The sequence below is a fragment of the Mus musculus genome, chromosome 8, assembly GCF_000001635.26.
Source record: "Mus musculus strain C57BL/6J chromosome 8, GRCm38.p6 C57BL/6J".
Classification (NCBI taxonomy): Eukaryota; Metazoa; Chordata; class Mammalia; order Rodentia; family Muridae; genus Mus; species Mus musculus.
The window spans coordinates 33316030-33333327 of record NC_000074.6 but is presented as its reverse complement, the minus strand read 5'-3'; the positions used below and the strand labels follow the sequence as shown (position 1 = coordinate 33333327).

General features: G+C 37.6%; 1 protein-coding gene across 5 annotated transcripts in view; it reads left to right on the top strand.

Moving 5' to 3' along the window:
* Wrn (Werner syndrome RecQ like helicase) overlaps positions 1–17298 on the top strand; it is a 151172-nt gene that overhangs the window by 52216 nt on the left and 81658 nt on the right. For 4 of the 5 annotated variants that reach the window (XM_006509091.4, XM_017312662.2, NM_001122822.1 and 1 more), the window contains 8 exons: positions 4112–4226; positions 8735–9161; positions 10960–11040; positions 12720–12858; positions 14101–14176; positions 15715–15782; positions 16022–16130; positions 16916–16984. In XM_006509091.4, the coding sequence (XP_006509154.1) occupies positions 4112–4226; positions 8735–9161; positions 10960–11040; positions 12720–12858; positions 14101–14176; positions 15715–15782; positions 16022–16130; positions 16916–16984 (1084 nt within the window). The remainder of the gene's footprint in view (positions 1–4111; positions 4227–8734; positions 9162–10959; positions 11041–12719; positions 12859–14100; positions 14177–15714; positions 15783–16021; positions 16131–16915; positions 16985–17298) is intronic. The other variant, XM_006509093.4, reaches the window with a different exon arrangement.

Below are 17298 nucleotides of genomic sequence, written 5' to 3'. Positions count from 1 at the left end.
TACAAAGCCTCAGAGGGCAGCTCTCTGGAACTTATGCAGTGTAAGGAAACTGTTGACTGTGACAGTGTAATGTAGGAGAAGCAGAAAAATGAGACAGGCCTCACTAAAGAGGTTACATGTAGCCTTCCAAAGAGCAAATTGAAGCTGTTATTGACGGTTCTAAATGTGGAAGTGAAATGCGCTGGATTGAAAACAAGCTAACAAAACAAGCTGTAGAATAAAGCACACACTAACTAAGTGAGCCACAGAGAAAGAAAGCGGATCTTAGGATTACAAAAGAATGGTGGGAAAGGCTTTTTGGAGGCTATGATGGTAAGCCAAGAAAGAGGAATTGGTAACTTGAATTGGTTATTTGTGTCAAGGGTCGGCACAGTGGGTAGCGTCAGCCTACATTTAATGGAGGCAACAGAATCTGCTGTAATGACAGGCACACGCCAAGGATCCTCCTGGCTTTTGGCTGCACGACAGATTAAAATCCAGGGTAAAGACTCACTTTATATAGACCAGGCTGGCCTAGAACTCAGAGACCTACCTGCCTCTGCCTCCTGAGTGCTGGGATTAAAGGTGTGCACCACCACCACTCAGCTGGAAGTAAAGTTTTATAGTTGTTTTTTTAGACATGTTCAAGGAGAGTAACATCTCAGGTAGCAAGAGGGTTGTAGCCTGTGGACACCTAGATATGTAGGTTGTATCTCAGAAGACAGTTTGTCTGAGATAAAATGTAAGCACTAAGTGTCCTAAGAAACTGCTGGCGTCTAATCTTTGTGTGGGGGAGGGGACCCTATAGGAGTTGCTCTGGGTGTGGAAGGAAATGAGAAAGTGCTGGACAATTCAAGTACCAGTGTGCCGAAAGTCAAGGGAGGGCTAGGTTTGAGGGAGGAGGATGTTATCAACTGCTTTAAATTCTGCTAAGATTTTGGCAAAGTGAAGGCTTGTAGGCAATCATCAGATTTGGCACAATGGCCACTATCATTTGTAACCTTCTACACCAGTGGTTCTCAACCTTCCTGATACTGTGACCCTATAATACAGTTCCTCATGCTGTGATGGCACCAACCATGGCATTATTTCCTTTGCTACTTCATGACTGTAATTTTGCCACCGTTATGAATTTTGATGTAACTATCTGATATACAGGATGTTTGATTTGTAAACCCTGTGAAAGAGCCATTTGATCAATCATTGTTCTGTGCTCTACTTCTGGTGTCCTGGGTGTTGACAAAAGAGTATTGCAATCAGAGGGTGAACTTCTAGAGCAGACAGGGTCCAGAGGCTTTGGTAGTATAAAAATATTATAGGCATAGCAAGAATAAAGTAGTTTAATGAGGTAGGTAGAAACCGGTACTAAAATTATATCAATCATATTACTGCAAATAGTGGAGAAAGATGTAAGGAATTGATTTTAAGTGTATATAAATAATATTTTTTAAAGACTTAATTTAGAAAGGGAACGTTCATAAAACACAGGTTTGTCTAGTGTTTGCTATATATTAGTGTTCATTATGTATTGATTTTATTTGACAAGCAAGGTAACATGCTATTTGGCTCTTTGAAGGAAGAGAGCCAAATGCTTAGAGCTGAGAAAGTACAAAGCCACTGAGGGCAACTGCTTCCCTAGTGTAAGGAACAGAAATATAACCAAAGAGAAACGAGTGTGACGGAGACTTGTAGGAAACAAGGCTGGAAAAGAGGCTTGGGGCCAGTCAGTTAGGGCATCAGATTGTGTGAATGGGACTTGATGTTTTAATACTCAAAACCATCAACAACCACGATAAAACGATGGCCAATAGGAAACCCTTAGTTTGGGCGTGTGGAGCAGCAGAATAAAATGATCCAGGTTTTGTCTTAAAAAAATTTTTTTCTCACTGCTGTAAGAAGGTCAGGAAGTTAGATAGGAGGCTATTTCAATTGTCCAGAAATAGAAGATAATTGTACTGGGCCAGTGGAGGTAGCAAGAAATGTAAATGCAGTAGGTATTCTGAAGGCATACACTGAAGAATTCTAGGTGAATTCCTTATAAAGGGTGAGGAAAAGACTGCTAGGATGGCCAAGGTATTTTTCTCTTCTTTTCTTTTTCGGTTTTTCGAGACAGGGTTTCTCTGTGTAGCCCTGGCTGTCCTGGAGCTCACTCTGTAGACCAGGCTGGCCTTGAACTCAGAAATCTGCCTATCTCCGCCTCTCAAGTGCTGGGATTAAAGGCGACCGCCACCACTGCCCGGCTTAAGGTATTTTTCTTGAATGACCTGATGACTGGCAGTGCAAGATGATACGAAGAGTATGTTTTGGTTGGAAAAAATCCACCAAAGTTGCAACGTGGACATGAAAAAAACTATAGGTGGATTTTGATATCCACGAACGGCTCCATACTAGTTATTTTCTGTTACTGTGATAAAACACCGTGACCAGAGAGGTCTTTAAGGAAAGGAGTTTCTTTTGGCTCACAGTCCCAGAGGGAACAGTCTTCAGAGGCTCTGCGGGAGAATGGCAGAAAGCAGCCGGCTTGGCAGTGGGGCAGGAAACTGTTAGGTCACATCTTGAACAGCAGTCTCGAAGCAGAGAGAGCAAACAGGAAGTAGGGTGAAGCTGTGCACTCTCAAAGCCACCCCCAGTGTCAAACTTACTCCCGGAAGGTTGCACCACCTAAACCTCTCCAAATGGAGTCACCAACTGAGCATCCAGTGTTCCACTGCCCGCGAGCCTGTGGGAAATATTTCCCACCTAACCACCACTGCACTGTGAGAAATGGAATTCCAGAGTACACGGCGGAAGTTGGGGTTAGAAATATAGATTGTCCTGCCAGTGGTGAAACTGGAGATAAAACTGGGAGTGAATAAACTGAAGAATATAGGTGGTGTCAGCTTCAAGGTCACACTGACATTTAGAAAATGAGAGTGGCTTGAGGGCGGAGACGGGGCATCAGTGAATGAGGAGTGGGGCGAAGGACATGCTTTAAATAGGAAGGAGACATCAACCCCTTAAACCTCGGAGGAGTTGAACGATGCACAGATCGTGGATTAACCATTAGGGTTGATAATGTGGTAGCCTTCCCAGAGGAAGCTGTGCTGCTGAGGGCAAAACTCTTGAGTTGGAGTTAGTTTAGGAGAAAATAAGAGCAGAACATTTGAGGATGAGCAGCAGGCGTTGGAAACGTAAAAGAGAAAGAAGAGGTGTAAAATTGTCATCTTAAGATAAGCGGGGTCTGCGTCATGAGTTTAAAACTAAACCGGCCATTATCATTTTGTTTTATTTTCAAGAATGTCCAGCTACTTAGGCACCGATTAGCTAAAGAAGTTGCGTATGATTAGAGTAGATTTTGCCCCGTGAGTTCCACGGAGTTGGGTAAAGAAGGCAGAAGTGGAGAGTCTGTATCAAATGAATGGCTAAGAAAGGAAAGGAGACCAGGTAGGGAGAGTAGGAGTGGGTGCTGGAGGGGGCGGATTCAACAGGTTTCATTCTGAAGCGTTAACTCACTGAGCTGGGGTAAGCAAGCCAGAAAGAGCGGTGGGGTGGCTCTATTTATGGTGGAAAGTGTTTGTAATAGAAGGTTTGGGTGCAGTGGAGGTTTTATTGGGCAGTTTTAAGGTCGAGGGTCTGATTGTGGGAATGAGTAGCTCAGATTAGATGAGGAAGATTGTTGGAATGAAGGGTGACCCTTGGGCAAGGGTTCCAAATGGTGTTAAGTTTGAACGTGCCTGGATTGGGGCTTACTGACTTCCAAGTCAGAAACAGTGTCGGGTGAGTTTAGAGTCCCAGGTTTGTCCTCTGGCTCAGGTCAGTAACATTTGGATTGGATAATGTATACATTTGGAATTCACTCTAAATTTCAAATAGCAAAAATTTGAAAGGAACATTAAAACAAGGGAGTAAAGAGGAAAGTGATTTAGAGATCCGAGAGGGAAGTGTTCTGTTAGAATTCATTGTGCGAATAGATGAAAATCTGGATACTAATACTATGTTATGATGTGGTTAAATAAAATCTCTGCTTTCTAATTTGAATATTAATCTTTCCTCTCCCTCTCTCTCTTTCTCTCTCTCTCTCTCTCTCTCTCTCTCTCTCTCTCTCTCTCTCTCTCTCTCTCTCTCTCTCTCTCTCTCTCTCTCTCTTATTTAGCAGAGGAAAACCTACCTCTGGAGATGAAGAAACAGTTGAATTCAATCTCCGAAGAAATGAGGGACCTAGCCAATCGTTTTCCTGTCACTTGCAGAAATTTGGAAACTCTCCAGAGGTTAAATATTGTGCTTTTAAAAATATTTATTTTATTTTTAATTGTATGTGTATGCACGTTCAATCACCTTTTATGCTATTTTCTTAAACATGGAATTCTGATTTTTACAGAATGCCTGCTTGGTATAAATTACATATACCTACAGCTTGGCTTTATAACAGCAAGCTAAGTAGGCTTTATTAGCATCAAGAACTCACAATAGAGTGGTTTGAAGTTTATTGTAGGAAGGAACAGTTGTTTTTGTCTCAGAGGACCCTAATAGAATCGATGTGATTTAGTATTGTTTAGTCATTTATTTACATTCAATGTTCTGCGGTGTTGCTGCAGTGTGATTAGCACTCTACTGGCTGTTGAGCTTGTCTGCTGCTAACTAATGAGCAGGATAGAAATCTTAAGGAAGGAAATGTGCATGCCACCATGTATGCCTTCCTAGTCCAGCCTTTAACGTTAGAGTAAGTGGTTATGTCTTACTCTGATGTGAGTGCTTGGTAAATAAGATATTATAATAGTATCACTGTTGCTATAGCAACACATTTATTTCACAATTAAATTGAATCATAACTTCTCATACCATATTATTTATACACAGTTGTTATATATAAGCAGTATATGTATATACATATAATTATATACTGTGTATGTAGTAAAATTTACAAAATTGCTGGGCACCACGGTACATACCTGTAATCTGTGCATTCAGGAGGCAGAGGCAGGAGAATTCCAAGCTCAAGGCCAGCCTGACTAATAAAAAGCTTTATAAATTTTTATTATTTTAAAATAACTTGTTATTAGATTTTGAATTTAGTTAATAGTTTTAAAAGTTTTTTTTTTGTATCATTTTATGTGTATGGCTGTCTTTGCCTGCATGTATGTCTCTGTACAACTTATGTGATGTATTCCTGAGAGGTGCAGAGGAGGGTATTGGATCTTCTGGAACTGGTGTTACACACAGTTGAAAGCTGCCATGTGGGTGCTGGGAATCAAACCTGGGTCCTCTAGAAGAGCAGCCAATGCTCTTAACTGCTGAGCTATCTTTCCAGCCCTGAATTTAATTTTGATCTTGATTTTTGCTTATGTTAATATAGACTTTGACAGTTTAAGGTTGAGCTAAAGTTTGGAGAGTTGATAATTGTGTAGTTTTGTTTTTTTGAGTATTTTTGTACATTTTATTATGATCATAATTACTTTCCATTACACTCTCTTATCCCCCTGATTCCTGCTGACTCCCTCTTACTTAAGTAGCTCCTTTCCTTCTTTCACGTCTCATGTGTGTTTGTGTATTTGTGTGTGTATGTGTGTGCATGTGTGTGTGTGTGAGTGGCACTGTGTTTATTTAGGAGTATTTGTATGAGCATGGTTAAGAGGCTGCTGACTAAGCAATGGCAACTTTACCAGTGACTACTGAAGAAAATGATGACTGTTTGCCTAGAAGCCAAGCAAAAGCTCCCTAGGGAAGGATGGGGTGGGTCACTTTTGAGCTTCACCATCCACGTGGGAGCGGCAGAAGGCCCTGTGTTTTGTGGGTTTTATGCAGATATCCATAGCTGCTGCGTGTTTATGATTTCAGTAGCCATGCAATGTCTACATGGCAATGTTTCACAGCACTCCCCCACATCGTCTGACTCTTACGGTTTGTCCATCCATCCTGTTATGTCCACTGGGCCATTGAAGGATGATATGTACAGGCTGGTCCCAATTCAGGCAGAGTACCCAGTATTCATTTATGCTCAACACTTTGATCATTGTGAGTCTTCTTTAGCCAAAAGCTTCTTTGACCAAGACTGAGAGTAGCACTCTGGGTAAGAACAAGAGTTCGAAGGCAATATGATATGTGTCTATCTAGCAATGTGTCAGCAGTTGGTACCCCTCTGCTATGGCCTGTGATCTCCCCAGCCAAAGGCTTCTGACCAGATTTATACTTCCAGTCACGTATTCCCTCCTGAAGGTCCACGCTTCAAATGCCTGGATTGCTGATTGACGTGACCCACCCCCAGGCATGTCATTGGTTCTCCAGCAGACATACCTTGCCTGGCAGGTTGGTACTGTAGCATGCAGGGTACAGAGTTGGGTAAGACCCTTGATGACCATCACCACCCCTCCCCCCTGGCAGGTGGCATAGTACCTTTTCCAAGTATGAATGCTGACTGGCAGGATGAAACTGAAGCATCCGGTCAGTTCCAGTTTGATTTTTCTGTGTCTTGTAAGAATGAGCTCCCAGTGTAGGACCAACCCCTGGACAAACTCAGACTTTGATGGTTTATTCTCATAGAAGAGCAGAGTTTCATCTGAACCATTAAAATAAAAATTAGCTGGAACTACCTGAACATTTCTGGTTTTATAAATCATTGAGTTAAATATTGGAAAATTAGAATACATAGCCCAAAGCACTTATTACATAACAACATACGTCTCTTTGTTTATTACCATCTTTTGTCTTTCTCTAATTTCCTCACTTATTTAGGTAATTTTTCTTTCCTTAGTGCTGAGGATTGAGCTTGAAGCCTTGTGCACTCCAGGCAAGCATCACAGAGTTGTCTTTAAAGTAGTCCTGTTGTTTGGTGTTCTGCACAGTGTTTCTTATTTACACTACGTTCAGAATGTATTACCTACAATTTCTACTTTTAGTTTCTTTAAAGTGGAATGATAATTCAATATACTTGAAGTCATGTGACTACAAAGTCCTAAGAATTTTAAAGTTTTTTCTTATGAGCTTTTGCAGTTATTTTGACTATGGGGTATAATTTTTTGATTATAATTTTTATGTAATAGATAATTATATTTTCCCTATCCCCCAACCCTTTCCAGATCCTAACCACCTCCCTACCCACCCAAGGTTTGAGCCCCTTTCTATCAACAATGAACAATCTAACAAAGAAAAATCAGAACAAAAAACCAGTAAGGAAAAACAGATACCTCAACAAAATGAAATTAAAAGCCTACAAAAAAAAAAAACAAAAACAAAAACAAAAAAAAACCAAAACAAGGCGTTCATTTTGTGTTGGTTATCTTCTCCTGGGCATGGGGCCTGCCCTGGACTGTTGCCAATACATCCAGTGACATGTAATTAGAGAAAGCAGATTTTTTTTCTTTCCCAGCTTTTGCAAAGAAGTTTTTAGTTAGGAGTGCTGGGATTTTGTCTAGATTGAACCTTTGCTATTCATGTGCAAGCTACCACAGTCTCTGGGAGTTCATATGTGCATCAGTCTTGTGTCTGGAAGACAGTGTTTCTGTGTCATTTTATTGTAGAATTTACTACTTAACTGAGAGTTATCAATAATTTTTTTTTCTTTTTTAGTTTTGTTTTTTGACTTTGTTATTTTGTGGTTAAAGTGTGGTTTGCTTCCTCCTCTTCTGATTTACTGGTCTGGGATTGTTCCTTCTGTTTTCTTGGATGTGATTAACTGCTTCAGACTAAAGTTTTCCTTCTAATGCCTTCAGTAGTGTTGGTTTAGTAGACTGATATGCTTAAAATTGGTTTAATCACAGAATGTCCCCCTCGCCCCCAAGCTAGTGATTGATAGTTTTGCTGGGTATAGTAGTCTGGGCAGGGATTTGTGATCTTTCAGAGCTAGTAGACTATTTGCCCAGTTCATTTATGGGTTTTTAAAATCTCCATTTAAAAGCCAGAAGATATTTTAATAGCTCTGCCTTTATATGTTATATGGTCTTTAAACCTTGTAGCCTTTAATATTCTTTCTTTCCTCTGTATGTTTAGTATTTTGATTATGTGGCGAGGGATTTCTATTCCTATCTATTTTGTTTTCTGTATACTTCTTGTACCTTAAAACGCATTTCCTGCTTTAGATTGGGAGAAATTTCTTGTATGGTTTTGTTAATAATATTTTCTGTGACTTTACATGGATTTCTTCTCCTTCCTTTATATCTACTTTTTATAAGTTTGATCCTTTCATTGTACTACAGGATTTCCAAATGGCTTGTGCCTGCGTCTTTTTAGATTTAACATTTTTTTGACTGAACTGTACATTTTTTTCTACCTTGTTTTTAAGACTTGAACTTCATTCTTCCATGTTGTGTGATATGTTGGTGACACTTACCTCTCAAGTTTTTCTTTAACACCCTGAGTTTTTCATTTTAGAAAATTTATTAACAAATAACAAATTTACGAACAGAACTTTATTGGCTTTTCCCATGTGTTTAGTCCAGAATAGAATGAAATAGTTTTTGCTTTGTTTTTTGTCATATCTTATTGCTGCAGTTTACATTTCATTAAATTAATTATCAAAAAGGGCCATCTGGCATAAAGGGGATGGGGACTCAGAGTTAGTAAACTCTGAGTGAGTATGCAAGGCTACTTCTACAATGAGAAGCACCTGATCACACAGGCAAGTTGGCTGTTACTCATATTCACGTGTGGCCACATGGAAATAAGGAACAGTTTTAGTCCCAATGGGTCTCCTCAGTAAGCCTTCGTTCAGTAAGAACTTTTAAAGCTCATCTTTACAATGAATAAAATTAGAGCTGAATAATGCTTATTGAATTTTTTTTAGGGTTCCTGTAATATTGAAGAGTATTTCAGAAAATCTCTGTTCATTGAGAAAAGTGATCTGTGGTCCTACAAACACTGAGACTAGACTGAAGCCGGGCAGTAGTTTTAATTTACTGTCATCAGAGGATTCAGCTGCTGCTGGAGAAAAAGAGAAACAGATTGGAAAACATAGTACTTTTGCTAAAATTAAAGAAGAACCATGGGACCCAGAACTTGACAGTTTAGTGAAGCAAGAGGAGGTTGATGTATTTAGAAATCAAGTGAAGCAAGAAAAAGGTGAATCTGAAAATGAAATAGAAGACAATCTGTTGAGAGAAGATATGGAAAGAACTTGTGTGATTCCTAGTATTTCAGAAAATGAACTCCAAGATTTGGAACAGCAAGCTAAAGAAGAAAAATATAATGATGTTTCTCACCAACTTTCTGAGGTACTGAATCAAGAGGGAATAATATATTCATCAGTGGTTGGTTTACTTTGTTGTATAAATGCACAAAGAACAAATATTTTAGTTTTTGTGGGATGCATGGTCTCTGTTGTACCTATCCAGTTCATCCGTTGTAAAGCTGCCACAGACACATGCAAGCAGTGGTACCTGTGTGCTTCAGTAAAACTTTATTTAAAAATACAAACAGAGGGCCATGTTAACTTGTGAGATCCACTTAATACAATAAGTAGAATTGTATAAGTGAAAAATTTTGCTGCTTTACTATTTATGTTTTTTATATGATAGGTAATAGTTTTTTGGTGGATTCTTCCTAAGTATTTACTCATCCAAACTTGATTTGGGGGGTGGGTGGGTTTTATTCCTTCAAATAGAAATTATTTGTTAGGGTGAAAGGGTCCTTTGATTTACAGGCATCCATACTGTGACCTGGAGAGCCAGGAAGCTCTTGTCTCCTTCCTAATTCTTATTAGCTTGCAAATTACTGAAGACATTTATCATTTCTGGGAGGTTTTTCTTTTTCTTTTCTTTTCTTTTCTTTTCTTTCCTTTTCTTTTCTTTTTTTTTCTTTTCTTTTCTCTTCTCTCTCTCTCTTTTTTTGCAATAACAAATTTCATTTTAGATTTTGAAAAGATTGTATAGGTTTAAACCTCTCAATTTCATTACAGAAGTGGAAACCCAGTCTTATATACAATTCTTTGATTTTTTTTTTTACAGGAGTTTTTCAATTGTTTCTATTGAGTATATAAATGTAAATTGTTTTAAAAATTTCAAAATATTCTCATTCTAATTTTTTGTGAACCAGATTCCCTCTCTAGAAAATGCTGTCTTTCACTTACATATGCATCATTCTAATTCTGTAGAAATTTCTAATTAGATCTGCACTTTCATATTTTTGTATATTAGAGAATTATGCTCATGCGTTTGATTTGACTGATATCTTTTATATCAATTATTGCCATTTTATTATGTAATGATTAGCATCATTTTTATTATTTAAGACTGCGTTTAGAAGTCAAGAAAACCTTACTCAGTTAAAAGTGTACTTTAATACATTTTAATAGCTTTAAATTAGCATGTTAATTAAGGCTATTTTCATTTTCCCATTAACAAATTAAATATGAAGCATTTGGGGAGATATTCCTTCAAGTTTCTTCTTGATTTGTGTGTGTGTGTGTGTGTGTGTGAGAAGGGTAGATTTGCAGCTTGTTAGGCACCCAGTTCTTTGGGATTGCCAAATTATTGTAAAGATTCTTCATATCCAAACATCAACAACAGATCAAGAAAATAATATATTTAGTAATTTTTCAAATAGATAGTCTTTGTAAAACACTAATTTATTGAAAGATTATTATGTATTAGTCTTTGGTATTTTTAAGTCAGTGTATGTAAGAAAACCATTGATTTTCTTGGTCTGTACAGACTTTTTTCAACATTGATTAGAATGCCATCTATTGGAAAGTTGGGGAGACCCAGCTTGACCTGGTTGACCTTCAACTTGCACTTTCTCTTCTTTTGCATGTAGATTCTACTTGACGTCTGTTTATCTAACTTGCCTGTCTTTTTAATTACGCTCTCTCTCTCTCTCTCATTATTTGAAGATTAAAACGCTCATTCTCCTTTCTCTCCCGCCCTCTCTGTGCTCACGCTGTGAACATATAAATATGCTTTAAACATCTGCCTGTTAAGGAAGAGGAAGATGTCTAAATACTTCAGTGAAAGCAGCTGAGAGCATAATGTCACTCTCGCAGGACGTTAATCTTTGAAATCCTTTTCTTTAAAGCATTTATCTCCCAATGATGATGAGAATGACTCCTCCTATATAATTGAAAGTGATGAAGATTTGGAAATGGAGATGCTGAAGGTATGTTTGAACACAAGAGAAAGTTACTTCAAGTTTTTAAAAGAACACTTTAATAATTAAAATATTATCCACTTCCAAATCAGATGCCACCACAATGATATTCATCCCCATTATTTAATGTTAGACTAAGTTTTCAATTTACATGTCCTCATCTGTAAGTAGTCTTAGGTGTAACGTTGGGAGTTCTCACGGGAGTTCTGTGTCCTCATACGTCTCTCTCTGGAAAGTGGGCAGTAACTAAGCACTTGAGCAGGAAACTCATTTCTTCTTCTTTTTCATGTATTTGCTGTGTTTTAGACATTCTGTTTTTTACTCATTCAATCATTTACAGGGTCTGGATTTTCTTATTGTGTGTGTTTTTTAAAATACTGATTATATGTAATTTTATAATGGCTGTTTACTCTGTTATCAAAGCTGAAGTATGGATCTGTGCATTTCTATCCTGTCACTCATCCTCCAGCTTATCAAGTGTCGTAAGCCATGTGCAGACAGAAAAATCCAGACTGAGAGAGTAAGGGAAAGCACAGTTTAGTTAAATCAAATGAAAAATGAAAAGAAATAGAAGTATGCTTTTGTGTCTGCCTTTTAAGCTGCCACCTGTAGGTTAGTGTGCTTTTTCTTTTCATTAAATGAGAGTAATTTTCTAGTTCTTTAGTTTTGAGTTTTAGATAAATAAGGATAAATAAAGATGTGGATTCCTAATTGAATTGTAGACCTGAGTCCTCCCTTCCCCATTGGTGTCCATTGCTAACATCACAGTTTACCAGGGAGCCTGTCTCCTATTTAAGAAATATGAGCTAAATCACAATCTATTCACTAGGTATCCATTTTTCTAGTGCATTCAGTTCAAGTGGTACCAAGTGTAGGATGCTTGTAGGCATCTGTACCATATATTATACACTGGACATCTCTGTTCTCTGGATATGTTGGTAGAGTTAAAGAAATATCATCACCTCTTTTTTCCCCCTCATTTTTCTTTTATAGGACTGAAATATTATACTTTAAAGGACATTCTTAAAACCAAACTAAAAAATAGAACGCCTCATAAAAAGTGAAGATAACTTGTGTGAAATGAATAGTCTATGTAACTCCTTAGTAAAAAGTTTTATAGATACAGTGATTTGAAATATACTAATATTTTTGAAATAGTGGAGAAAATACATATCAAAACACCTTTTTTCCCATCAGTAATATTTCTTTCCTAAAATTATTTGAATCCTTTTTTACAATTCCAAAAACACATTTTATTGCTTGCTCATAATTTAAGCATCATCTTTACTCAAGAAAAATGCAATTGACATGTAACATAGAGAAACCTATGATAAAAATAGCATTAAAATGTTTCACTTTACCACTTAGAATTCTAAAACGTTGAAGTCCAATAAGAAAAACTGGTTAAATTATGCAAATTTTAAATTTACGATACGTTTCCCAGAGGCTGTTCATTATGTGCTATTACTGAACCTTGTTTATGCTGGCCATGCTCCATCCTGGCCTCGTGCCTTGGAGCATCTTCAGCACGTATTTATAGAGGAGCACACATGTTCTTTTGTGCTGTTGTTTGCACATCTGCCGGTTTTCAACCAAATTGTAGGCTTTGTTAATAACCCTCCTTTTGTACTCAGTAAAAAGATACTGTATTGTCAGTGTTCTGCCTCAAATTTCTTTTAAACTTCCAGTCTTTAGAAAACCTAAATAGTGACGTGGTGGAACCCACTCACTCTACATGGTTGGAAATGGGAACCAATGGGCGTCTTCCTCCTGAGGAGGAAGATGGACACGGAAATGAAGCCATCAAAGAGGAGCAGGAAGAAGAGGGTAAGAATCAGGGTGGAAACAAACTCACCTTTCATGGATTTCGTGTCAGTTTTCCCGTGTTTGGAAGTTTAACAAGTTGGTGGCACGTAGTTACTTATCCGGTCTATAAACCAACCACTTAAGTCCTTAGTGCTCCTGTCTCTCGGGAACTGTGGATGATGAAACCTTTAATCCTGAAGTGAACGATTTGGTTTGGGTCCCAATGACAGTGGTGAAATAGTTTACTAATTGTTCATATTGAATGCCCTTGTTGGTGATACAAATACATGCAGTCTGCTACCCAGGAGCTTATGGTTTAAACAAGCGCCACACCATATGTTCAATTAAATGTATAGAATAGTAAATGAGTGTGCAAGTGATAGAACTGTCATCTACGTGTAAACAATCATGGTCATTTGGTCAACTTTGTAGTACTATCACTATACTTACAATATATTGTGGTGGGAAAATGTGGGCATTTCAAAATCATTTTGTAGGTAGAAGGTACTTATGAATGTATTGATGAGTTATTCTCCTTTGTTTCCTTTTATTAAGTGTAGCCATCTGTTTGTTAAGATGTGCCATAGCACTTATTTTTCATGTTTAATGATAGCTTATCTAGAATCTGTGTTTTATCCTTTCTTGGCTGCTTGTGAATCTTTGCATCTATGGACAGACAGTGGTGGGACTTAGGGAGAGCTAATATAGTCCACCATGTGGTACCATTAAAATTTTTGGCTAAAGATTTAAGTAGCCATATTAACCTAACTAAATAGGATAGGTAACTAAATTAGATCCAGGTGACTTAATTTATATAACTAGATTTAGTTTTAAACAGCTAAATGAAAATTTTATTTTTTTTTCTGTACACTTAATTTGGGATACTAATATAATTCATGTTTATCATTAATTGAAAATTACTTCTAATATAAAATTTTTATCGGCATTTCTATTGTTTGCTTGGTTCGCTTCATTCTGGATTGTAGATCCTGCAAGTTTCCCAATTACAGGATGTTGGGCCTCTTCTTACCACTATTGCTAAAGCGGGCCACAAGGATAGTTCTAGTTTGTAAGTAGTGATCAGAGGATTTGCCTGGTGTCATGCTAGATATCTGTAGTCAAGTGTGACTGGGATGGAAACAGTGGATGTCACCCATCACTCTGTTCTTTATCAGAGCAATGGAATGAACATTTTCCTCTTCTTGCATAGCATATTTGCTTTTGAACATAAATGTCAATTTTATTATTTTATTTATTTTTAAGACCATTTATTGCCGGAACCCAACGCAAAGCAAATTAATTGCCTCAAGACCTATTTCGGACACAGCAGTTTTAAACCGTGAGTATGATCTCAATTAACTATATTATGTACATATTTTTTTTTCACAAAGAGAAAGAGTAAATAATCCATCCCCATATCCTAACAGCAGCAGCTTAATTTTATTGTAGGCATATATGTCAGGTATAGATTATATACAACTGTAAAATTATTGGAAATATTAATTACATTAGTTTCTTTGTCCTTTTAATAGGAAAGGAAGCGGTTCTATTTTTCTTTAACTGAGTGGTTCTATGCAAAAACTATATAATAATAAAAAAAGAATTTCTCTCACTGCTGAGTTATCTTTTATTGAGTATGAATTCAGAGGAAAGGCACATTGCTTACTGCTTTCTACAGGTGTCACAAGGCACACTGTTGTGAGTCTCTGAGAGAACAGTTTGAGAAGCTGAAGGTTTATTGTTTTAACATTTCAAAATATATTTCCATCTAAAGGGCTGTCTTAGTCCATGTCCCATTGTCGTGAAGGGACACCATGACTACAGCAACTCCGATAAAGGAAAACATTTGATCAGGGCTGGCTTACCAGTTCAGAGGTTTAGTCCATTATCATGGAAGGCATGGCAGTGTACAGGCAGACATGGTGCTGGAGAAGGAGCTGAGAGTTCTACATCCCAATTGGCGGGCAGGAGGAAGAGAGAGTGAGACACTGGTTGTGGCTTGAGCTTCTGACACCTCAAAGCCCACATCCGGTGACATACTTCCTCCAACAAGGCCACACCTGGTCCAACAAGGCCACACCTCCTAATCTGTTCAGATACTGCCACTCCCTGTGAGCCTTAGGGGAGTGTTTTCATTCCAACCATCACAAGGGCACACTAATAACTAGAAACAATGAGATGAACACAAACGAGATTAGGAACAAGTGCATTTGAATAAGACCAGTAAGTAACTAACAATCTAGACAGGGTTTTTTCAATTTTTTTTATAACTTTTTTTTTGGGGGGGGGTGTATGTTTCGAGACAGGGTTTCTCTGTGTATCCCTGGCTGTCCTGGAACTCACTCTGTAGACCAGGCTGACTTTGAACTCAGAAATCCGCCTGCCTCTGCCTCCCAAGTCCTGGGATTAAAGGCGTGCATCACCACTGCCCGTTTTTTGTTTTTTTTTAAATAACTTTAAAAAGAATTCATTGAAGCATTTTTCCTTCTTTTAATAAACTATCACCTCCAGTTGATTTCACCTTAGTCCATCACTTTACACAGGTCTCATTTCAAACCTATAGCAGTCCTCTTATTTATTCTAAAATACTAACTTTTCGGTCTATAGTACAAAGCTGGGTATTTGTTTTATACTTTAGATATATGTAATAAAATTACATATACATACTATATGGCAACTCATGGTTATTCAGTCAGTCTGAATGAAAAGTTAATCAAATGATCAAGTTTTTTTCTCTCAAATTTCAAGGATTTGAATATAGTTTTATAGGTAGCTCCAAAAAAAAAAATCTGAAAGAGTTTATTGGAGAGAAGTTAAATAGATTTGAACTTGTGCTTTGGATGCTATTGATAAAACATTTTACTTTGTACCTTCAAGGGTTCAGTGGAAAGTCATCCATTCTGTATTAGAAGAGAGAAGAGATAATGTTGTTGTCATGGCAACTGGTAAGCTATACTTAAAGTAAATAATTTAATCATCTAAAAGTCATAAAGGGTTTAAAGTGCTTAATCTTTCAGAAACTTATAAAATATAGGAAGGAATGATTGGGGGAAAAGCCTTCAAACTTATGCATGAATTACCATGTCAGTCCACTTATTCTGCTATATAAGCACACTGTAAGAAGAAAGTAAAGCATCAAGAGTTTCTTTTTATTTTTTTTGTGTTATTTTTTTTTTTATTCAAGGATATGGGAAGAGTCTGTGCTTCCAGTATCCGCCTGTTTATACAGGCAAGATTGGCATTGTCATTTCACCTCTCATTTCCTTAATGGAAGACCAAGTCCTCCAGCTTGAGTAAGTAATGCTTGCACTGCTGCAGCGTCGCCTTGGATAAGCAAGTGGAAAGAACATGGCAAGGCAGGATCTTACTACACAGGCCTAGCTAGGCTCTTCTCTCAGTGCAGTGGCCCTTTGCCCAGTTGTCCCTCTGTTCTATCGATGAAATATCAGAAGATGAACGTGAATCTAGGTCACAGGATTACGTTTTGGGAAGTAACTTGATCTTCTTTATTTTATTTTTAATTTTTGAGATAGGGTCTTGATATATATATAGTCCAGGGTAGTGTTGCTCTGGCCTCTTGCCTTGCCCTTCATGCCTTGGGCTCACAGAGCATGCACTAGCACCCCTGGCTGCATTCATTAGTAGCAAACGAAGTGTTAGTGGAAGAGTTTACATTCATTCTTGAGGTCTCCAATGCAAGGCTACCTGTTTTCCCTGATCAGGTTTTAAAAGGACTGATTGCTTTATGCTAGTTAGCTGTCTCAAATTCTCTTTTTGTTCTGCTCTCTGGGCTCCCAAGCTTGCAATGAGGTATATATAAACGTTTACTTTTTAAGATATGTTTTTATTAGTTCTTTGAAAATCTCCTACATGTTTTGATTATAGTCACCCCTCTTCTAACCCTAAGTTCACCTTTCTATTCCTTCTTGAAAGATCCACATTAAAGACTTGCCTCCTCATCAGGCTTTTGAAGTAATATATCATTATATAGACACAAAAAGGAAGAACATTAGAAAGATGAGGAACATAGGAGGTTCATGTTTATGTGTGTATTCATCAGAGCGTTTGTCTCCTGTAGGCTGTCCAATGTTCCAGCCTGTTTACTTGGATCTGCACAGTCAAAAAATATTCTAGGAGATGTTAAATTGTGAGTAACTAATATCATGTCACATAATATTGTAAGATGTATATAGAGTAAGAGAATTTTGTATATATGTTTACTTATATGAGTAAATTGCCCATATTTGAAAACATACTTTAAAAAGCTTTATTTCTGAAATATAACATAGTTCCATTTCCCCCTTTCCTTTCTTCCTTCCAAACTCTGCCAAACATCCTTCCTTGGTCTCTTTCAGATTGATAGATTTTTTTTCCCATTAGTTGTCATTACATGGATCCATGTTTATACATATGTATTACCAAATGCCCCGTTTTTTCTCAGCAGAAGTCATGTAAAACTCC